The sequence below is a fragment of the Ornithodoros turicata genome, chromosome 9, assembly GCF_037126465.1.
Source record: "Ornithodoros turicata isolate Travis chromosome 9, ASM3712646v1, whole genome shotgun sequence".
In the NCBI taxonomy this organism is placed as follows: domain Eukaryota; kingdom Metazoa; phylum Arthropoda; class Arachnida; order Ixodida; family Argasidae; genus Ornithodoros; species Ornithodoros turicata.
In genome coordinates, this window is record NC_088209.1 from 1374942 (window position 1) to 1399582 (window position 24641).

General features: G+C 44.4%; 1 protein-coding gene across 3 annotated transcripts in view; it reads left to right on the forward strand.

Moving 5' to 3' along the window:
• The window catches only part of LOC135368048 (centrosome-associated protein 350-like), a 168599-nt gene that overhangs the window by 28243 nt on the left and 115715 nt on the right, over positions 1-24641 (forward strand). For all 3 annotated transcript variants that reach the window (XM_064601126.1, XM_064601128.1, XM_064601127.1), the window contains exons 5-11: positions 571-708; positions 1112-1175; positions 1233-1445; positions 3832-4566; positions 10532-10720; positions 11117-11349; positions 18244-18568. In XM_064601126.1, the coding sequence (XP_064457196.1) occupies positions 571-708; positions 1112-1175; positions 1233-1445; positions 3832-4566; positions 10532-10720; positions 11117-11349; positions 18244-18568 (1897 nt within the window). The remainder of the gene's footprint in view (positions 1-570; positions 709-1111; positions 1176-1232; positions 1446-3831; positions 4567-10531; positions 10721-11116; positions 11350-18243; positions 18569-24641) is intronic.

Consider the following 24641-nt stretch of genomic DNA (forward strand, 5'->3'; position numbering starts at 1 on the left):
AAGTACAGCAAGATGCACTTCAAGTAAAGTAGAAAGTACTGTTCAGCAGAATTACTTGAAGTCAAGTAAAAGTACCCCAAAAAGTACTTTAAATGCCACTTAAGTACAGCGTACTTCAAGTACTGCCCATGACTGACATAAAGTAAAAATGCAGAGCGAGAACCGCAAAAGTGCACTTGGGAACGACAGCACCCCATCCTCAGGCGATGTGCACACATCTACACTTGGGCTAAGGTTGTCTTAAGCTAAACAACAATGGTCCGCCAGTGTCGCTCTTGCAGTACTCGCAGTTTTGTAAAGGAGGCTTCACCTCATACACGGATCACACGCATCAGGTGAAGCCCACTTTAGGATTGTGTCGTTCATATTCGTGGAATAGTCGAATATTCGAAAAATTGAATAATATTGGATATTCGATTTGCGGATCAAATACTTGGAGTAATTGATATTTGATTCGAATTCGAGAACTCTGATATTCGCACACCCCTTGTGAAAATACATTCTGCATTAATAGTGTCAATTGAGTAGTGCAGTGTACTTTGTGGTCTCAAGTGCTCAACATTTTTGCAGCTCAGTGCAACTGACCAAAAGCTGCGAGCTGCATCTCAAGAAAGTCCCATCCATGTTGATGGACAAGGCATCCCCAGAATGCATTGCAGCCACCCGTCATCTCTGCCTACATCATCTTCACAAAGCAGATACGTCTCTGTATGTGGCACAGTTTGTTAGTTTTCAGTCATTAGATTTAAAAATGAGGTGGTTGGACTTACATAGAGTAGAAACCTGTGACTGACTGTTCCAAAGTTATGCAACATTTTTTGTACATGTTTTTAGATTAGTTTATTCTCCCAAACTCAAAAGACTCACTTCTTCAGTTATAGGCATCGACAGATTTTCTTTTACATAGAAGCATATGGTTGTCTAAATTACAGGGCGATTAGAATCTTCAGACACTAAGCAAAATTCATATTTTGTGAAAGAGCTTCAAAAACTTGTAACGTGTCGCACCCTAAAAAATGTTCAGCAAAGCTTCACGGTGTATCTCTGTTTGTAAACAAACAAAATGATTAGATAGGTCCGCATATTTGAATAGCTTGAGCATCTGTTCCAGACAAACATCGAAGAAAGGATGCACACCACATATACGAGATCCAGGCTTGGGAGAGTTGAGCCTGGTGAGTCATTCGTGTCTAAAGTTTAAACGAAACAAAAAAGGGTCCTTTTACTTTCAGATTTTTTTAATCACGCAAAGATTGGTTCCCAGAAGAAGCAGGAAAGGCAATCAACATTTGTAGAACCTGTATGCATAAACAGAGACTCCAGACGGGCAGAACCTGTGTGGCCCCTGTTTGAGAGATCCACTAGTGGGAGTCTCTTGGGTCACGTCCACCGTGGAGGCATTGAAAGGAAGGCTAGAGGACACGCCAAGAAGAAGTCTTTCGTGTGTATGTCTCTGAGTTTATTTAATGCCCTACCTTCGCCGTATGAGAATGAATGGTCGGGGTTTGGTGCAGTTGAGTTGGCAGTTTTAACTTGGACAGCATGGAGTGCCCTGTTCCTGTGTGCATGTTGGTGTGCCAGTTTTTGTGGGTATTGTACAGTTATAGGAAACAAGTTTTGGGGGCTGTGACAGTCTCGCCTATGGATGTAACTGAACTCGAGAGGTGATGCGCCATTTTGCATTCATTTCAGCCTTAGTGCTCCGTTTCAGTAGGCCATTTGCAAATGTTCCAGGGAGAAGCGCGCATGCTGGGAAATGCTGTGCAAAACGACAGCGACGGTGCATACACCAGTAGGACGACGACAACAACGATCGGAGATGATAGCAAATCGCTGTTGTTTTGTGCAGCATTTCCCGGCATGCGCGCTGCTCCCTGGAACTTTCTCAAATGACCTATATCTCTTTGTGTGCCATGGACGGAGCTTCGTGTCTCTTCCATTGCTGTATTATGGGCTTCTCAAGCAACCAAGGGAAAGGTCCACACCTCAAGTTCTACCATTTTCCATCCCGACCGTACGAGCGCGAGAATCAGGTATACCTTGTACCTTTCTCTTCAGTTCCTCAAGGCTTGCTCTTGTAAGAAAGTTCTACAGTGCCAGGAAGGCTAAAAACGATACGGCAGCGTAATTTCATGATGAACGTGGAAGGTACTCTGACACATCAACAACAACGCAGCAACCGCACTGTGTTCAATACTGCCAGCTTTCGTCGTAAATGACGTAAACGCGCAGTCCCCATAACGAAGCTTTATAGACCACGGAAGAATTCGTCATAAGAGCAAATCAGATAAGGAGGATGCGCATTCTATTCACGTACAGTCGAGCTTCTTGTAACGAACTTCGGGGGACTTACGATTTTTCAAAGAGCAAATGCCTTAAAATTGCTTAGCAATCTTATTGATTGGAACAATTTCATTGCTCTGATCAAAACGCTTAAAAATACTGCACCTTGGTTATTTGGTATGCCAAGGAAGAATAATTATCCTCAATAGACATTCAACTGCCACTCGCCAAGAATCCCCCTTCCCAGTCTCCTCCTGAGGAACGAACGGACACACCTCAAGAGACATCCGCCATGTTTGTTTACATTAGGCCTCAAAGACACGGCACCGCACCGCGTAGTTCTGGTTTTGAAATGCTGGTGCATTTCACGTGCAAACGATTGACACAAGCAGGCTGGCACGCCATGATGAACTATGTACGGCAGCAGATTGTCTGCCGGATTTATTTGCTGTGTGACAAAAGTTCCCTTAGAGCACTGGACTCCTTGTTTCTGCTGTTTTTTTTTTACTAGTGTACCGATAGCCCTTTTCACACAATACGCCTTGAGATTCTCTAAATTCCCAAAATGTTCCTCTAAGACATCCGAACATGACGAAAGGAAGGCTTGTCCAGCATTTGTAATGACTCCGTTATTTGATCAGTTCGCGTGTCTTCTTTCTCACTGGCGTCGTCTTCCGTTTTCTCGTTCTCCAGTGTAACCTCTTCATCGACATCCATGTCAGCATCAATTTGTGACCTCACTGTTATGCGGTCGTCAGCAGTGATGAAGTCTGCTGGAGCAATTTCTTAGGGATGTTGATTGTCTTTGCCCCAAGCCCTGAGGTCCACATGTCATCGTTAGCACAAACGTCATCTGTTTTTCTCTGGCGAAAATCCGGACCTTCTTCGGCAGTTCTGAATGACCTCACCCATTATGCTCCACCAGGCTCCAGACATCATTTCTATGGATTGACGAATGTTGATGTCCCTGTCAGTCGTGGAACTTTATTTCTAATGTTGGGCAGATCAAGTTGGAGCATGTGTCTCCAGAAGTGAGCCTCAGTCGAGTGGTTTATGCCGCGATTAAGTGACTGGGATGTGCCGTTTTGAGGAAGTATAACAACCTTCACGTTATTCATCTTCAGTAACTTACTTGGAGGGCGCCGAAGCTCATCAAAGATGAGCATGATGTTTGTGCTTTCGTTCTTCATTTTTTCGTCCAGTCCAGTCCAATCAGCCAGTCCATAAACATACCTGTAGTCATGCACAATTTCTCGTTATAGTCTTAGTCAACTGGACAGCTATGTACGTTCTTGAACGAGTGTGAATTCCGCGACTTGCCGACCGCTAACGGTTTCACCTTGTCTGGTCCACTCATGTTGCAGCGCACCAATACGGCAATTATTTCCTTGGATCTTACGCCTCCTTTGCAAGATTTTCTCTTAATCACTACTGCTTGCTGTTAATAATACCTGGCACACCAACTTTTGTTTCCAGGGTGTTGATATCTCTATACTTTATTCGTGTGGAATGAGTCATTGAGTGTCATGTAATGTCTCTCACTTCCAGGTGGCACAGAGAATATTAGGGAAATGATCGACAGACAGAAGCAACAAATTGTGGCTGCTCGTGAAACAAAGGTTTCCTCCAATCCACGTGAAGGTCAATTTCATACTACAAATGTGGGTCACGTGAGTGCCGATACAAGAGCTTCAACACCCTCAACTCACCCTGATGAACGAGGAAAAATCATATCTCGTACAGATTACCTTGTTCCTCCTACGAGAAAATCAAGTGCTGCCTTCAATGGGAACTCGCAATCGAAAGACCTAAATAGTAATTTGGTGAAGAATCGTGTCAGCGTAAAAAGCACAAATGCTTCAACGTCACCATCACGACTGGTCTACAAGAATGAAACTTGGCTTTTATCCCAAGCTGCAAAAAACGATAAACAATTTGCGACTTCATCTTCCTCATTCAAGACTTCCGCCGTTAACAGAGACAGAAACAAGCAGCGGGCAGAGAAAGAGTTTGTGGTTACTCCCCGTGTTGATTCCTGCTCAAACACTACGCGTACAGGAAGGCAGAAAGCGTGCGAATTAAGGAAAGAGTCGACTACTCCTGCCGGTGGTATCCATGTAGGGCCACAATTTGAGGGACCAACTGGGATAGAAAGAAATTTTCCCAGTCACGAGATGCAGCCCCACCCAAAGCGAAAGGTTGCGTTGGTGCAGAAATTGCGAGGCTATCCTGGATTCACTCACAGGTTGAGCAGTAGAAGTGAGAGAAGGGTCTCCAGAATTGGTGAGTGGCGTCATTTCCGCATATACTGTACGACTCAAGTGTGACTTCTCAGTGTTTTTCTTTTGACAAAATCGGGAGGCACCCACCAGAGCCCTCAATTACTAAAAATTCTAGAGTTTTTGGTGGTTCTCTGAAAGGTATCGCTGAAGAAGTAAAAATTTTCTGGAAATTCTAAACTCCGGCAAACATCCCCTCCCTTGGACATTGCCAAATGAAAACACCAAAAAGCTTAAACCTTGGTTCTAATATGTACTGTTCCAAGAAACTCAGAAAAAGAGACTCATTGTCTGCCACACACTTCAGAGGGCTTATGGTCAGCGTCCAGCATAGTTGGATACAATACAATCAGTACAATACATCATTAGCGTTCCTTGTCTTCGGCGAATATGCATATTTTTCGAGGTATTGCAAAGTAAGGCAAAGATAGGTGACATAGAGAAAGTATCCTATAGGCAATTGAAACGTGTATCACACTGGTGTGGTTTTACGCGACTTTTTTGACGCTATAATCACCAGAAATGACGAACCTTGCACGTAAGCCAAATTTACTCAAATAACCGACGCACTCCCTTAACTAATTCAACGTAAATTGGGAGCCCAAGTGTTGGTACTTTTTCCCCATAGATTTCCTGCTCCCCCAGCAGTTCCACGAGTGGTGTCTATTAAAAGCGTGAAAGCTCACATTGAGTAGAATGATGGTGCACTTACACACAGTTAGTTTTTCAACTGCATCTTTATTAACGCCTCTCTCGACTCAACCGAGGAACGGTGTCTGCTTTGCATGAGTGTGCAGAGAGAATTGCAATTTGGCGACGGAGCTAAGGAAATTGCTAAGACCATTTCCAACATTTTAACGCAGCAGGTACACATCCACTTTCAAGGAAGTTGTAGAAGGTCATAAAATAGTGCGCATCGTAAAAGAAAGCACCCTGAAACATTTGGAACATCAAACGGTTTCCTGTGGCGTTAGCTCACCTACAGTAATTTAGGAATGAATAGGCCACCGCAACTGTGTGTGGCGCACCCTCTGCGTCGTGTGCTATGTACTTCAGTTGTATTCCTATAGGTGAGACAGATTTGGCTGGTTTCTTGCTTCATTCCCGCCCGAACATTGCCTGTCTACAGGAGCAGTAGCTTCGTAGACGGGAGCTTGATCGTGTCCGCAGTCAAAGAACAAGACAGAAAGCGTGTGTCCATAAGGAAGAAGCTAAGCAAAGGGACCTGTATACCGGGGGTTTCACGAAGGCCCCCGGTGCAATCCAAGAACTTTCTTTTTGGTAAAGGTGGTTGGGACATCGGCCATAAACTGAGTAGTGAGCGGCTCATTTGCGTACGCTCTCTAATTAAATAAACATCCTAACTTCTAAATCTTACTTGGCACTCTTACGGGACCACTGTTTTACGTATAGGAACCTTCGGCAAAAAATGCTAAAAGAAAAAAAGATGTCAACACTTAGTGATTTTTTTCGAGTAATTAATCAGTTTCGGTTTACATACTTTTGGCGCGGATCCACGCACCAGTGCGCTTTTTGGATCGACTGTCAGTTTCGTGTTCATCTGCCTGATTGCCACACGGGAGTGACGGAAGATAAGAAACAGTAGCGACACCACAGGACACGCTTTCACGTTCCTTCTTCTTCTCTACCCTACTAGTTCACGGCGCTCGAGGCAACATTCGTCATCATCCATGATGATAACACGCTATCTCACCTGTGGAATGACAGAACCGCCAGCGCTGCTTACCAGTCGCTCTAAGAAGGAATAGCAAAGCATCTCTTGCGGCTCTTCCTCATCTTCTGTTGCCCCTATGTGTGAATGAGGCGGATGAACGTGAAATTGACAGCTGGATAGGTGATCCAAACAGCGCATTGGTGCACTGCTCCGTGCAAGAGATAGTTATGTAAACCGGATAATTACTCGGAAAAATCACTAAGTGTCCACACGTTTTTTTTTTCCTCTGAGTAGTTTTTGCTGAAAGTCCCGTCACTTAAGACAGGTTCTGTAAGTGCGCGAAGTAAAATTTAAAAGTTTGGATGTTTCGACAGTTAGTCTCGTGCCATACTGTGTTGACGTCTGCAGTGCGTACTGTGAGGTATCCCGAATATAGGTCATTGCTGCAGTCCCTTCTTTCCAGCATTCACATTCTTTGTTCGCAATCATAATTTTGGCTGCGTTGTCGACATGCAGTGGTGTAGTGGCCAAATTTTACGCAGTTGTGACAAGTATGTACTGCCATATGCTGGGCAGTTACATGGTGCATAGTACATCACACGTCTCTGAACAGGTTGTCTGTCATCTGTTGTTGAGGCTTGTGCAGTCGGAAGCTGGTTTGACGACCTTTCAGACGACGCAGCTGTACTCCAAGTTCATCCACAGCCATGTCCTGGTTGCTGTCTTTCAGCGACCTTATTTACTACTTGGATATTTCGGTAGGCTCGAGCATGATGATAATTTTGTCCAACGAAATAATGTGTTCACGAAACAGGCGTTCTGTCGATGCAGTATTTCCTATACCAACAATGATGTTGTCGCCAATTAGTCGCTCCTTTTTGTCTCTGGAGCCACATCGGATAGCTTTATGCTGTAGCTCCGTTACAAAATCATCTACGGACTGTGGCTTCTGAATCATGCTATTGAAGGTTGCGGAAGTCTGCATAACATTCCAGTACAGCTTGTATCTCTTATTGAAACTGTCAGGGATATACTTGACAGAGTCTTTTTGATCTTCAGGCTCGGGTAGAAATGTGTCTGCATACTTCCTGGTTGTTTGGGCTAACGCATGAAACACTAGTGCTTTCTGAACTGTATCTGGTTTAGCCATCTCTGTGACTGCATTGTTAAGTTGATCGGCTTTCTTCCATTCGTCCCATTTGAACGCAGCATTCTTGCCTGGTACGAACTGTGGTGGTGGCTGCGGGAACATAGCGAAGGCTATGTTGTTGCTTTTCTGGGAATGCTGCTGTCGTTGATGCTGTTGTGGGTTTATTGCTTGAAAGCTGCGAGCACTTCTGACATTATGTTATGTCGAATGATACGACGACATAGGTTAATTGCACAAAGAGTCATCATCGAGCTGACCATGTCGCGACCACCGAACAAGTTTCAACGGAATGTGCACGCGGGAGACACAAGGTGTGTGAGCAAACAGAGCTCCAGACTCTGTCTGAAAAAAAAAAGGCATACATAAGACCCATTGGCTAGCTTGCTTGGAGCAACCTCGGGGTGTGCAAATGATCAGTGTGGCAGGGGATGGGGGGACTGTTTGGCGGCGCTGAATGCAAAATGGCATATATTTGAGATAAAAGTGATCATTGGGAACTATTATCCACAGCAAATTACGAGGTCATAATAATCCCTCGCGAACGTTGTTCGGTGTGTCTAATCTAAGTCAGTTCGGGTGCCACGATAACTGCATTGTAGAAAGTCATCAAACATAATGCTCCTCATGTGAAGCGTATCCAAACATCTGGTTGGAGGTGGTCCAACAATCCCATTCTTCTTTGTCACGCCGCTGTAGAATATCAGTTTTCATTCCCAGGCATGAAGCCTTCAGTTTTGGAAACGTTCCTGCGTAAGTCTGACGGTAAGCCAAAAGCATGTGGACATACAGACAGGGTGTTACAGGAGACACACGTGGCTCTAAAACGGAGCCAGCCCACAATTATTACGCCACAGCAGTTGAAAATAACGGGACGACTGAAAGATTTCAATTGCTGAATACATCAAGTTAGAAAATGATTTTTGCTCAACGGTTATTGGGTGCGTTAAGTAGGTGCCCCTTTTTTTTTGGTGCACTCAAGTCTGGGGTGTCACAGCTGGAGCGTCGAATGTTCACTAAAGAGTAAAAAGCAACTTTGGAGTGCCACACTGCTCCATCGCTGATACCACTTCCTGTTGTCTACTAATGCAGTGCACAGATGGAGGACACATTGGCTTTGTTTAGACCAATAATATTGTTGGAAAAAATGATTGTGGTTGTGAAGATTTTCCCATGTAACAGCGAATGAAATGGAAAAGATGGGATTTATAACAGACGTCATAGGAGCTGTTTACTGTGAAAATGTCTGCATTAAAGTAGCACGGAAGTCATTTTTAATACCTGGTTTTCTTCCTATAAAACTGTTAAAGGGACTATGAAACGATTTTTTTCTTCGTTTCGTTCGAAAGAAGACATTTTTCTGAGTCTAGAACCGAAATTTTACTTTCGTCGCGCGAGCGGACTTCTCGGGAGCGAATTTAAACGGAGCGGCGAAGGGAGGACAGCTGGCGCCGCGCCGTGGGGAGCTGCCGAGCGGAGACACAACGGGTAACTTGATGCGACCACGGCCGGCTCAGCAACACATCATCGCAACGTGTTGCCGAGCCGAGGAATCCCGCCAGGAGCATGCGCCGTAGGATCCCGCGTATGCGTTCATCGGGAGTGGAAATCTCCATGACAGCAGCTTTCGCGCGATCGGCAGATTTCGGCAGTGGCGGCAGCCACAGCGCAAGCTCGCGGCATTACTTGCCATTATGCAACAGCGGTGACGTAATGGGGAACCGAAGTGCGGTCCGTACAGTTACACCATCGGCAGGGAAACATGCGCGAGAAAGGAGAAACGCGGAAGAGACATTTCCAGCGCGCGCTCCTCGCAGAGTGGAGCGATTTCGTCCGGAAAAATTTGTGGCATATTGGTTTCTCTGCGGGAAGAACAGTTTCCATCGAAAAAAAGTATGGGGATTCGGGAAATTTCATAGTCCCTTTAAGTAGGCCAGTAAGATGCACAATGCGAAGTAGTTCACACCGCAGAGTCATAATTATCGCAGAAATTTAATTTAACGTACGCCGCAAAAAGTGGCCGTACGCAATGGCGGCGAAGAGCAGTACCAGCCTGTGATCTTCCTGAAACCTCTCGCTGACGCTATAAGGAGAACGCTCGCTGATTGGCCTAGAGAAATGTTGTCTGCTACTCAGCGGTTCGACGTTCTGAAAAAGCCTTTCTCCTGACTCGGTAATGATTCGGCCGCTCCTTCTATAACGAATTCTCCGGGAGAACTGGCAAAACTGGTTTACGGCGGCAAAGGGACAAGGCGCTGACCCCTACTGACAGGCAAACCAGAACAAGCATCATACTTTCTTGTTCTCGTTATACCTGGAGTGGCGAGTTAAGGGTGAACTCGCTGAGCAATGTTTAGGAGAGTTTTTTTTTTCTGGGAAATAAATAGCACGCATCAAAACCTTTTGCGCTATTCTGTAAAATGGCATGCACACCTTCATCAGACCTCTTAATCTGAACATTTTTTGCATGACCCCCTGTACTCCTGTAAGGCACCATATTTCTGCAAATAACAGCCAATACTGGAGCCACGTGGAGGTTGTCTACTTTAGAAGGGCACGATAACAGTTATAAAAATATGGAGGCATCGGAGCAACTTCGTTTTTTTCTTCCGAGACCACACTTCCACATCACACAACGTCACCTGCCGGCGCTAAACAGGAAGTACGTCGCTGAAAATCTTGAGCACCCAGACAGCTGGCTTCCATCCTTCGTGGAGCCTACTTAACACACCCATTGATGCTGATGCAGTAATTTTCTTTTTTTTAGCAATGTGACTAACGTCACTGCCTAGAGGTCCTACTTCCTAGGTCCCGTGCAATGTTCCTTGCTTCGAGTTAAATTCTGCGTACCAGTCGTGACTTATCTGGAGCTGCAGATAACGCGCTGGAAATTTTCCTGCCCTGGGGTTTCTCCATGGTGTAACTAATGTGGGTCATGTCCCGGTAGCTTTTCTTCACATAAGTGTATGGCTTCACAGTGTGCACAAAAGAATCTCCGTTTGGCTTGAACACACCTGATATCGTGCTGCTTCAATTGATGCGTTGATTATATTTTTGACATTTTCGAAACAGCTTTATTTGTACCTTAAGTTCTTATACAGAGAGCAGCCCTGGGTGCTTATGGTGTCTCATGCGACCTTCCTGCAGGCAAAGAAATTGAGGAGCACAAGAATATGGACGTCAGAAATGTGCTGGGCCATAAGACTAGCGAAGCAGGAATCACCAAACAAACTGATGGTCCCTTAGGAAATGCAAAAAGCCTAGCTTCTCAACCAGCCCAAAGACAGCTACTGAGTCGGAGCAAGTCGGTGAAAAGAAAATCGCAGTTACATATTGGTAAGGGGTCATTGAGAAATTCTTGGAGGTTAGACATTGGCATGCTGCTGCAACTTTTCCAATGTACAGGCACCATTACACTAACCTAGAACATGCATATGCTTGGCTCGTGCACGCACGGGCACTGCAAAAAGTTGGCTGATGGATTTGAAGCTGGGTCCCGTCACTGCGGCTCGGCATGCATGCTTGTGCGGCAATCTCACCTGCAGCTGTTCTCTGCTGCACTTTCAAGCTCACTGCCTACAGTGCAGTGTCAAACCAACTCTCTGCAACACTGATACCCTCACAGCAATGCTCTTGAGTGTTATACTGCTAATACCTGACTGAAATTTTTCTGTATTTAATACAGCATTGAGCACAGACTCTGTTCAGATAGCGTTTTGTGTCTCTTTGCAGCAAACACTGGAGAGGGTCTCGCACCAAAGGTTCGACGTTACGATACTTCGGCAGTGAGGGAGTACATGATGCGGCAGAAGTTGCTTCGCAAGAACAGGGCCCAAGAACAGCTCCTCTCTTCAGCCGCACAAGTTGCTGCGAAAGAGAAATGCATGCAGTCCCTGTTTGCATTGCAGCGACAGGCTGCTGTTGCAAGTGCCAGGACAGGGAGGAGAAAGACTATCTCTCTACAAGTCAGTTAACCTTTTTTATCATTCCTGGATTGTACTTCTTGCTTCAGACCTTTAATTTGTGGCTACAGCCCTAGTTTCTCTTCTGCGGCAAATCTCAAATTCTGCAATAGGGAGTCAGAAGTTTGCAAATTTCCTTGGCAAGTGCTTGCACATCTATGCTGACGGTGATACGCAAATACAAAACCTTCATTAACTTGTGTGACTTAGAAGTAAAGTGCCTACAAATTTACGATACAGTTGTAGCTGAGCATCACATGGTACTTTGTGCTGTTTTGACACTAGCATAACATAGTTAACACTATAATGGCAGAAAAAGAATCTGGTGCTTTCGTAGAATTCCTGAGTACCATACTTACCTTTGTACCTATGCTTTCCTAAGTGGGAATGTTTAGCCATCGTATGCTTCACAGTGAGGAACGTGCTAGAGGGGATATCGCCAACGAGACCAAACAGAAGTAAAGACAAGATGGATGGGAGAGTTAACCAATGTTGCGAACATGAGGTGGTTGGAACACACGTAGATCAAGAAGTTACTGATCAAAAATAACTTGTTACGAGTTAGGTTACCTTGTGTGTGTAACAAAGTTAATAACTAGGTTCTTCAGCCCGAAATGTAACTCGCAGTTACGGAGTTACTTAAAAAGAAAAGAGCAAGTTATTTCCAAGTTATTTCAGACACGAAGTAGCACTATACAGGTGTAGCGGGCGTGAGCAGTTGATTTAGACCTTGAGTTGCCTGCGGAGGAGTGCAACACGCTTAGATCGTTTTCGTTTATGTCCAACGATTCATACGCTTTGCATCTTACTCCCTGTGGGTGCACAATGGTTCAGCTTCATTTGAACGGCAGCAGTTCTTACTTCCTGAATAGAATACTTGATTGACTATCACGTTTTACGGCATAAAATTCAACGAAAGAACCGGAAAGAAAGCAAGAAATTATGTGCGCGTGAGTGAAAAGCAAATTAAAAGTAACTTGGAACTTAGCTTAAGTTACTTTGGCGAAGTTACCCGAAAAGTAAACGAGTTCCTCTGAAAGTTACTACAGCGCAAAAGTACCGAGTTAAACAACGAGACTTGGCCGAGGCAGACCAACAATTAGGGACGACACAGACAAGTAAGCCTCAAACGCCCAGAAATTAACGAAATGCAAACAACTCAGGGAAAAGAGGTGCTGACGCCAGGAATCGAACCTGGGTCTTCTGATTTCCGGTCAGAAGACCCAGGTTCGATTCCTGGCGTCAGCACCTCTTTTCCCTGAGTTGTTTGCATACCGAGTTAAGTTACAAGTTACCAAAATGGAACTTAGTTACATTAATGAGTTACCTCAAACTCTGGGAACACGTTTGTTTTCCTCTCAGTTATGGAAATGACGTTATGAGCCATTTGTAGATCCATCTGCGGTATCAAAACTTTGTTCCTCAGCCAAGATTCGTAGTTGCATGAAATTCCATATAAAAATACAAATTCCGCGCATTCTTGCGGAATCACGGAAAGGTCGGTACCTTACTCATGCCGTCTCAGTTTCTGTGAAGTTTCAAGCAATTGCAAAACTTCTCATTACTCCAGCGGGCTGTGTGATGCAATAAATGACGAGGCACACACAAGGGGAACAACCAGCGCAGTTCATCACATGATGTTTTATGAGGGTGGCTTGGATATCTCAACAAATTATAAATACTCGCTGCTTCAGCGATACAAAGATTGTGGAAAGTGTAGTATTCAGCTTGACATGACAAATAGGGGGTGCTGTTGGGAATATTGTCTCTAGGGATCTTTGCATGCTGTTTCTGTGATCTAACAAAATACCTTTATTGACCTTTAAAAATGCTTTGACTGTTAGTTTGTATTCTACATCTTTAGGACTTGGAAAATTTGAGACAGTGCACATCACCACTTGGTCAACTGGTGAAAAAGGGTGGACGGTCAGTTTCTGAGATAGCAAACTGCAATCTTGTTTGTACTCTGGGAGCACCGCATGTAATGGCGCATTACATGTGGTGCTCCCAGTGTACAAACAAGATTGCAGTGGACATCCTGGCCTGTGCACGTGTGCATGATAGGTACAACCATCATTAGGCCCCGGGGCTTGATGAACAAGCATCTTCCAAAATATGCGTGCCAATATGAAATGCTTGACAATGCAGATATATCATAATTAGGGTTTGAGATTTTCTGAGTTCTGAAAACTTGGTACTTTTCATTTGATTATGTGGCATGCCCGTCCCAAATATCGTCAACTTTCGATTGAAACACCCCAAGAAAATAAACACTAAGATAAATTTACACCACCGTAAGTTCGTTACGATACAGTCGAACCTCGATATAACGAAACTCACAGGGATCGCAATTTCTTTCGTTGTATCGAACATTTCGCTGTATGGAATTGAAGGTCACGAATCGCGATCTTCGCGAGGGCGTGCGCTGTACATAAGCATCGATAGCTCCTGCTACGATACGGAAAAGTTTTTCTTCAAATATTATAACAACTACAAATACAGCGCCAAACAGCACTTACGGCATTTTATTCTTGCATGAAATAGAGGGTTATTCGCGTCTGCGTCATGCCTAGAACATGCACTGTCACGCATTGTTCGTATGCCGCCAAAGCCTCCGCAGTGTTCTCCATATCGTGTCGCGATTCCGCACACCTTCCAAGCACGTCTGTGGCAGTGCGTCTTCCCTAAGGCTCTTCGTTGCTACGAGATGTTTGTCCCCGTCAAGAAAATTTGGCTGATTTCGTCACGTAGGCCACCACGCGAACAAAGCATTTCCCACAAACGCACGTTGGCGCCTTGCGTCTCGTGCTCTTTTCGTTCTGTACTTGGCTGCAACCGTACAGTTCAAAACCAGCGCGAAAAGGAGAAACCCTTTTCAATAAAGCCCGTTAGTGAATATAATGACGCTGACGTCATTGCGTGGCGTTAGTGGCTCTTGACAGGTTGCTTGAGGAATGAAGCACGGTTTCGAACAACGCTAACTGTCGTGTCAGTGCTGGAGGTTGCCGGCTAACAGCAACTCCAAAGTTGCTCATAGATGCTGGAAAAAGTTGCCCTGTGTGAACGCTGCCTAAATTTTGCCTTCACCACTGCTAAAGCCTAGTATAAGTAGTTTATAACAGCTTCGCTATGCAGAAGGAAAATCCCAAACCTTCCAATGACTCAATCTTCCTTTTGTAGGCACCAGATTCCTCCCGACCCTAATCGCGCGTGTCATCCTTCGCCGCGGGAACAGGACGCAGCTTGCGCCCTTTGTTTTCATGACCCTGAAATCGGCTTTGGGGTCATAAACCTTATCTCGTTCTTTCGCTGTATCGAGGCGGCGGCTAAAAAGTATTTCGTTGTAGCGGGAGATAAAATACATTGATCTCTATGGCCCTCTGCTAGGAAATCCAAATTATTTCGCTCTGTCGCGAATTTCGTTATATCGCGTTTCGTTGTAACGAGGTTTGACTGTATATATGTATGTGGTGGTGCTGCAGTTCTACCCACCTCCACATATTGAGCAATAGCTCTTGGTCACACACGATAACCATCCATTCAAACGACTACTTTCCACCTACAAGCTCAAAATCTCATTTTAATGAACTTGACTCGCCACCCACGCTACGTCGTTGCCCCCACATCTCTACGCTTTATCATTCGGTCCACTTATATGCATCAAAATCTAGCTGATTTGGGTGCACGTCGGGCAACAGTCTCTGGCGACAAGCGACAGATATCTACGGGGGGTAGATGCGAGATTTTGTAGCTGCGACAGAGCTTAACTGTCGCTCCAGTGGTGGAGATGCCATTGAATTTGCCCCTTGTTGCTTGTAGCATGTTGATGCATGTTGTTGAATGCTGAGGTCCTTCAAGAGGCTAACGTACAGCAAAGCGAACCAGAACTATGGCACGCACAAAAAATAATTAGTATCCCTTCGGCATCTGTGTACAGTACTTACTGGCTTCATCGAGCATCTTTTGGGTGCAATCGCATAATGAACGATATACTGTATAACATTTTTTTGCACAATTTTTTAATAACCTTACGAAAGCTGCAAAAAGTTCCTAACTTAGGTCTCTCGCTTTTGTAAGTCCGTAGCTCGCTTTCTGTAGGACATACGTGAAATGTAATCGATAGCATTTTTGCAGAATGCTTTCTCGAATATGTTGGTGCCAGTGTTATGTTTGTCCAGGCCTCCAGTTCACAATATTGAAACAACTCAGGTGTGTACGGCTCTTGGAACCGCGCCGTTTTGCCATCGTACAGTAGTGCCACATTGCCGGTGACAAGAGTACTAAGTACCATACTGCGGAATGCAGTCACTGTTCTGACACCCTATCCCAGAAGGTGTTTCCTGGAAGAGGAAGCTTGAAATTGAAACCTGAAACCTGTGTGTGAAACCTGTCCGGAGACATCCGCGTTGAGCTGGTTTAGCAAAATAATGGGATTCTGAAAAAATTTGGAACCCGAGAAAAGGACAGAGGAGGGACGACACGACACGTTCCTCCTCTGTCCTTTTCTCGGGTTCCAAATTTTTTCACCATGTACCAGCTGGCCTGCACCCTTGCCCTTTTGCCATTAATGGGATTCTCCCTATTGCCTTGACAATAGGTAGAATAGGAGGCATAGACAATGAAAAGTTTAAAACAGGTATGTACAAAGAATGGGGAACACAACAAACAGTGAGCCGAAAAAGTTTGTCAAATTTTTTAATTTTTGTACATGAAAGGAAACTGTAGACAAAGTTATGTTTTATACTGGTCATACAATATAAATAGGGTCCTCAGTTTTCGGGTAAAACCCGATGAAGCCCGTTTTTACCCCCGATTTACATCAAAATAGTTTGGTTTAACCCAATAAAACCCGTAAACCGGGCTTGCGAAAGTTCAAACCAAGGGCTTGAGCCGCACACGCGCAAACTACGGCAATCGCGCGACCACTCCCGACCGCGCCACGTCTTGCTGGTGAAGTCAACAAAACACGTCGGGTTTGGATTTGTGGACGCTTGCATGCAGGTCCAATTTCTAGCGTGAAAAATGTTCCTTTGATTGGCGTCACCATTTGAAAGTTGGCTTCACCTAACACTTCCGTCTATTGCGGTCAAGCCCACTTCAACGAATGCGTAGTGTTGTACCTTTGTAGATTTCGCATAACTTTTCGATTCATTTATTTGTGTTACGGGAAAGCCATCTTCTATGACATCATACACTTTGTTTAGTGATATATTAGGTTAGATTAGTGCGGCTGTGGCAGCTTGCCTCGCACTCCCAACTTCATTATCGAAGCGGCCATGGCCCTAATAATCTAACCTAACTTCACTAAACTAACCTAAGACATCATCAACTTTGTTAGTTTAGTGATAAGTTAGATTAATGGGGTCATGACAGCTTCCCTTGTCCCTCAAAATCTGTTTCAATAATGAGGTGAAGCCGCCTTGCAGAATGGCAACGCCAACCAAAGTAATACCCTGGTTTCGTACCAAAAATGCTCTGTGTTTTTCACACCCAAAGAAATGTAGTCTGCTACATGAAAGCTTGTGTCAATAAGTAAGTTGAAAACTTCAGTGTTGGATTTTTGTACTGTTAGTGCTTTCCGTGGACGTCGACGAGACCCTTTCTTCTGCTGTTAAGCGGAACCCTACCTGAGGAAGCGTGGACCTCCACGCGAAAGCTTGTACAAATTAAACTTAAACAAAAATCTTCAGTGTCGGCTTCTGTATTTTGTTTATGTGATCTACAGGACTTGACTCCCCTCTTTGTATACGCTTCTGCTGTTACCAAAAATATCAAAGGAATCGGGAAAAATCACGCTAAACAGCGAAGAAACAAAGAGTTAAGCAACGCTCGGCGTTCCTTGAAGTAGGTTTGCACGCCATACACGGAAGTGTTAGGTGAAGCCAACTTTCAAATCTTGTAGGGAGTATCTTGTATCAGCAAAGTACGTGGAGTAGTAAAGAGGATGCAGCAACAGCCAACGATATACGAGGCATACCAACGCGAGCGCGAGCATGCTCTCAACGCTCATCGATGGATGATGCTTTACTGAACATGCATATTATTATTTTTATACACAGGGGCCAGTGCAAGCCTTAGTGGTTATACAGTGAATTATCTACCAGTCTCTTAGTAAATATTCTTTCACTTAATTTCAACACTCCACAGACCAACCGCTGTGGCGTCGCTCATGATCTCAGTTGTCTCGCGACGTAAACCCCCAATTATTAATTAATTAATTTCAACATATAAAAGTATCTCTTTTTTTTTTTTTCACCCGAAAATACATCACTTCTCAGTATATCACCCGATTCTACTCTGTTTGGCAGGCCCTGATTTTCAAACCGATATTTACCCCCCGGTTTTCACAAAAAATAAAACCTGAACACTGAAGCCCCTAATTATAAACGCTATTTTTTAGAGACATTCCGACAAATTGCAAAAATATAGGGAGCTAACTCTTGCTACTGTGTGTAGAATTCATTCTCTATTAACGCATGAAGAAGAAAAAAGACAACTACGTCTCCCAGTTTCAACAAGTTGGGAGAGCCAATGATTACACTCCATCTGACGTGTTTCATCGGCTATCCGCAACTGTGTACCTGTATACGTGGACACGCAGGTGCCTGCGGGACAATTTTTTCTGCCCACACAACCAGAGGCAGTGTTGTCCTGGACCAAATTTACTATATACAACTATACAAAATAACCTTGAACCAAGAATTTCATGCAACATATTGGAAAGTGTTGCACATGCACGCTGTTAACAATAAGCCACGTTGGAGCAAACCTTGCTCATGGTGTTCATACTTTGCCCACCGCGAAACACTTGATGAGGATCTTGTTCTAAGAGTAACCCTGAGACGTTAAGTGTGAAGTGATGACCTGACACTTTTACTTAAGATTGCATTTCTGCAGAAGGCACAAGGCCCACCACGATCTGCTCCAGCCCGCAAAGCATCACAGGTCTTGGACAGCGATGCTACTGATTGCAACTACAAAACTGATCTAGTTGTGGCGCAGATGGGTTTCAGTCAAGGAGAGTCAGTGTCTCACGTTCCTTTCACAACTGAACAAACAAATCCAGACGAAAATGGAACATCTGTTAACAGCTGCTCACCATCAGAATCGCCATCAGCAAGCCAGATGCATTTCTCACATAATATGTCAGAGCAAGATAGCTCCAGCAGCAGTGATGCTCAAGAACAAGGTGTCGAAGGTGTCAAAGCTTCAACAACCCAAGGTAAGCTCTCTTGTAAGGGTGATGAGTAGTGATTATTACTAGGGCTGTGCGAATATTCGAATACTGGAATACGAATTGAATACTAAACACTCGAATTATTCGATTCGCGAATCGAATACTATCAGATATACGAATTTTCGAATATTCGACTATTCGTCGAATATTCGACTAATTTTGCGAATACTGCTGCCCAAGTTGTCAAAAGTACAAACGGCAATGCACTGCACGATAAAAAAAATTTAAAAAATGAAAAACCGTAATTGCGACGAAAACGTGTACCATACGCATCCGAACCCAAACCGAAACTGCGCACTTTCTGCAACTACAACTCCGGGCACGAGAGGGCGCCGTGGGCGTCAACGAGTGCGTTCCGACTCCGAGCGTTTTGCGGGTGCCTCGTATCAGCGGCGCACCTAGTTTCGTTTCCATTTCGTGCGTTTCAAAGGCTTCCCAAAGATACAAAACATTTATTCAAGTCGCTATGAGCGCTGCGAAGAGTGGCATATGGCAATATTTTACGAAGGTTACGTCCGAAGACGCTAAATGCAATGCGTGCGACGCCACACTCAGGACACCGTCAAGCACGACAACGCCACTTGCGAACCACTTGAAGAACAAGCATCACTCCTCGTACGTTCGTTTTCTAGAGGCCGGAGGTAAGAAACGGGCAAACGAGAATGTAAGCTCACAGCAGACATTACAAGCAACATATCAAAAGCGAACTCTGCCAGAGAAGGAACGCGACGCAATAACACAGAGAATTGCGAGAATGCTCGCAATGGACCTTCAGCCGTTTGACATCGTCGAACACACGGGGTTCAAAGAACTAATTGCGTATCTTCAGCCCTTGTACAACATACCACATCGCACCACGTTTTCCAGAAGTGTGATCCCAGCACTGTACGGAAGTACAGTGCAGAAGCTAAAGAAGGAAATTTGTGATGACGCTGAAAAAGGACTGCAGTCTATTTCTTTTACAACTGACCTTTGGACGTCCAGAGCCAACCACAGCTACAGTAAACCCTCGTTAACTCGAACTCGCATATCTTGAAATATCGGTTATCTCGAATTTTTTTTGCGTCCGGATCCTTGTCCCAATGCTTCTTATGTATTTGGGCCCTTTCAAGTCGAAGCTTTTTTTTGCCGGAGTACGGATATCTCGAAATTCCATCACCGGTAGGTCAGCGTACCTACGATTGATAACGTGCATTCTTCGGTCCCCCAGGCTAGGTCAAGGTCAAAGCCTTTCAGTCCTAGTGACTCACGCGCCGCTAGCTGCGGCAGTCAGACAGCACTCCCCTTTCCACCCAACGTCACTCCTCCTCCTCCTCCTCTGCATTCGTCCGAACGTCTCAGCCTCATTTCATTCTTCGCGGCGTGATGGATGAACAACGCACGTGGAAGTCCCTGGCTTTGGAGCGAAAGGTTGCACTTATCAAATGCCTGGCAGCAAGTACATGAAGCCATTATCGTGAACTGTTTCGTTCATACGGGTTTCTGGTCTTCCACCGCCGTACCGGAGCCAGCAGACTAGTTCAGTGACTGTGATGAACTGTGCAACGTCGTGATGCGCCTCGCATGTTGTGGGGAGAGTGACTTAGAGGACTTGAACTTCGAGCACTATGCGCTTTACGACGGCGATGTTCCAGTAGCGGTGAACTGAGTGATACTGAAATGGTCGAGAGTGCCCACGGTAGTGACGTGCCGGGAGGAGTGTCTCATGCATTGCATTGAAGTGCTTGAAGATGCTTTCTTGTTCCCAGATGCAAATGCTAAGCAGTTGCTATTACGGAGTTATTCCGTCTCAGATGATGTTAAAAAATAAATGGCTTCGGAATTGTTCACGAGCCCTGTTACCGTAGGAACGCTTTTTTTTTACGTTTCACAACATAGTGCATTGTGGTAACATTGTGGCAACGTAATTTTCTTTGTTCGCTTAACTCGAAACCCCGCTTATCTCGAAATTTTTTCCGGTTTTTACGACTTATCGGGGGTTTACTGTATATCTGTGTAACATGCCACTACCTGACGTCAGACTTTCAAATCAAGACCATGACCTTAGCAAATGTGCATATGCCTGAAAAACATAGTGCTCTTAACATTCAGAACAGACTTGCATCTGTGATTGAAGAGTGAGGTCTTCCCACAGAACAGCTACCTGTGTTTGTTGTGACAGACAATGCCAGAAACATTACTTCTGCTGTTAAGGCTATGGATGTCATACACCTTCCATGCATGGCTCACACACTCCAACTAGCAATTAAAGATGCTAAAGAGCAAACCACTGGAATAGGTGCACTGTGCAAGAAGGCTCGTGCTATAGTTGGGCACCACAATCATAGCCCACAAGCACTGAGGAGGCTTAAGGAATACCAGCAAAGAATGGAGATTGCTCCAGTGGGGCTTATCCAGGATGTTGACACACGTTGGAATAGTGAATACGACATGATGTGTAGGCTGCTGAAGTTAAAAGAAGCAGTTGCACTTGAGCTTCTCTCATCTGACACTGGAGTTGAAAACTTGACCCCAGGTGAGTGGGAAGCAGGATGTGGTATGGTGACAGCTTTGCAGCCGATTGCAGAAGCAACAAAAGGACTGAGTGGGGAGAAGTACAGCACTCTTTCATCCGTGATACCATTTCTGTATGGATCTGAAGCTGTCTTAAAACAACAGGTTGTTGCTGAAAGGCAAGCCTCTCTATTTGCAGCAAATTTGCTAAAATGTCTCAAAGTTCGCTTCAGTTTCCACACTGAACGTAAAGAGCTCCAGATAGCTACAGCATGTGACCCACGTTACAAAGATATATTTTGCACAGAGCCACTGCAGCATACCCTACTGGTCAACACTGTTGCTGCAGAGATGCCGACAGGAACTCCTTCAGAGGCTCAACAGCCGTCTACATATGGAAGCCACCACACTGAGCCATCTTGTAGTTCCGTATGGGACAGCATTGATCAATTGCACATCCATTCGAACAAGAAAACTACAAGCCAAAGAAGTAACCATATTGTTGAGGAAGTAAAAAGTTTTTTCTCAATGCCTGTGATCTCCCGCAAGGAAGATCCCCTTCACTTCTGGAGGACAATTGGTAAGGTGACCTTTCCTAATCTTGCAAAGGTCGCACTGAAATATCTAGGGGTACCAGCAACAGAAGTTCCAAGTGAGCGTCTCTTTTCAGTTGCTGGGAATACTGTAACAGTGAGAAGAGAAAGCCTCACACCACAGCATGTGGAACATTTAGTATTTCTCTACAACAACCTATGGCTCTGTATAGGCTTCAACCTGTTTTTTGGATGCTTCGACTCTTCTTTTCATTATGCCACGTATACTTGACCCTGTAATTGTAACATTTTGATGCTGAAAATAAATATCTGTCGGGAATATTCGATATTCGATTCGATATTCGACATTTGGTTTCCAATTCGATTCGGTATTCGATTCGACTTCAAATATTCGGATTCGCACAGCCCTAATTATTACTCATTGAAAGTATTAGTAAGTCTACCTTGTGTTAATTTAACTAGTAAAAAGTAATAAACTTATTTATAAACTAGAGGATTTATTGCACATTTGAATCCCTTGGTCACTCAATTTGATCCACTGGTCAAAAAATTTAATCCAAACACCATCTTATTTAATCTGTACCCCACTGACTGTATCATGCAGTTCTCGCGACTGAAATGTCGATGCAAATATTCAGTATCCCTAGTCATTACTCGTCTTTTTATGACTACTGGTAATTTATATATTGTCATAGATTATCTATGACTTCTATTTATTCCATATCAACAGTGCATTCCATATTTATTCTATGTGTTTCCATAGTTTCTAATTTCCATAAATACTGCCATGACAAAGGCCCTCTGTTTTCTGCTGCGGCAAATTCAAAATTCCGCGGCACTGACTCGTAAATTTCGCGATTTTCCACGGCGAGCAGTCAACAGCTGCATGAAATGGGAGACACTTTATTTTCTTGGATAATGTGGGAACAAAATTTTTTATAAAATCAGATATTCAAAGCACGTTGTGGCTCAGTATTACATACATGATATCTTGCGTTCTCATCTGATGCAATCTGTCGCCTGAAATCATTTTATACCTGCTGAAAGATCTTTCAGCATCTACAGAGCTCATAGGAACTTTATAGGAAGGAGTTTACAATACATGCCCTGGGGAAGTTCCATTTTTAGTACACCCATTTTTGTTCTTGCACTGTAGCAATTATTTAAAAGTCTTAACTTCTTGAAGGCAGCCTTTCCAGATATCAAATCAAAATCCCCCCACTGCTACCCCTAAACTGCATACGGGAGGGACGCCGCCCATTCTCAGGTGAAGTGTACACAATAAACTTGGGCTAATGTTATCCTAAGCTAAACTACAATCTGTCTGTTTTGTCCTGCAGCATAAACAATTTCGTAAAGCAGGCTTCAATTTTGTAGGGGCGGCTTCACCTCATGCAGGGAAGCGTCAGGTGAAGCCCACTTTTGGGAGATGTCGTTTGTATTCGGCGAATAGTCAAATTATCCAGAAACCCGAATATTGGGTATTTCAATTCGCGAATCGGATACTTCGAGTGATTGATATTCGACTCGAATTTGAGAACTCTAATATCTACACACCCTTAAAAAGAAAGGATTCCGTGAAACCCTGTGCCAAACGAAGGATTCCGCGATTAATTCCGAATTTCACGGAATCGCGGAAAACGAAGGGCCTTACTATGGCCATGACTATTTTTATGATACAGATTTTGACCCAACTACCGCTGCTACAAACAGTGTCAAATGGTGTTGTGTGTCAACTGACTGTTCGTTGTGGCATTACATGACTACTTTCATGGTACGGGCGATGCCTACTTTTTGCAACTACCCCTGCCTCAGAGTGTGTCATGCGTGTTTCATGACTATAGGCGGTCATTATGACATCCCATGACTATTTTCATGATACTGTTCATGAAGTGACTTTATACAACTACAGTGTCATGCAGTGTTTTATGACTACCGATAGTCATTAACAGGCAGTCATAAAACATTGCCCCTCTGTCCCCCATTTCTTCCTGCTGTCCTCTCTCCATATGTCCACGTCTGTACTCCGCTCATAGCCCCAGTTGCTTCGCGGCACTAACTGGAAAAAAAAAAGTAAAAAATAAAACATTGAATGACACTCTTAAGCAGCAGTAGTTGCATATAATCGAATCATGGCACACATCATGTATAATGTTCATGGAATGTCATAATGACCGTCAGTAGTCCTTAGACACTATATGAAATCGTTTGAAGCAGCGGTATTCGCATAAAGTTGGGATATGACTAGGGCCAGAGGTTTTCGGGTTTATTCCGATTACTCCCCGAATTTACCCTCCGAATGCGCAGTTGGCCACTTTGGGTTAAATCCAGCATCTACCCCCGAACGATGTCATAAGCTTTCAGTAAAATCGGATTTTTACTTGTAAGACTGAACCAATGATGATTGGTCACGCAAGAAGTTGGATGGGGGCCACACACGGTTGCATTGGAGTAGAGTTGATTGCAACTAATCCCATTTAATGCAGGACAGAGTCAGGCTGCACTGAGTAGTTACGCAGACACTATCTGGGAACGATCTCTGATGTCACAGACAACACCCCGACTATCTGGAAGCAATCCCTGACGTCAGAGTTAACAGGGTTATGATGACGCCAGGAAGACTTAAAAGATTATGAGAAGCCTGTCGCAACAAAACTCTGAAATGCTTAACATGGTTCTGATGAAGAGCTCTGAGGCCTTTTGTTGCATCGATAAGGTCGCATAATTGCCATGAAGCAGCACAATGGACCTTTTCCATATTCGCGTCGCCCCTGGCGGTGGAATGTCGAACGTCGTGTCTTTCCCCTCAATAATGGTGACGCTTTACGAACTCGCACGTACGTTGCGTGGGAAAGTAGCAAAAGAAGATCGGAAGAAAAATGCGGAAAGAGTGAAAGCGTATTGTACTTATTACCAGACCTCAAACGTCCGGCTTTTAACTGCCATGCTCGCTTGTTATCGTCATCCCCCTCTCTCTCTCTTATCCTGGTCAATCTCATCGCTCATACCTC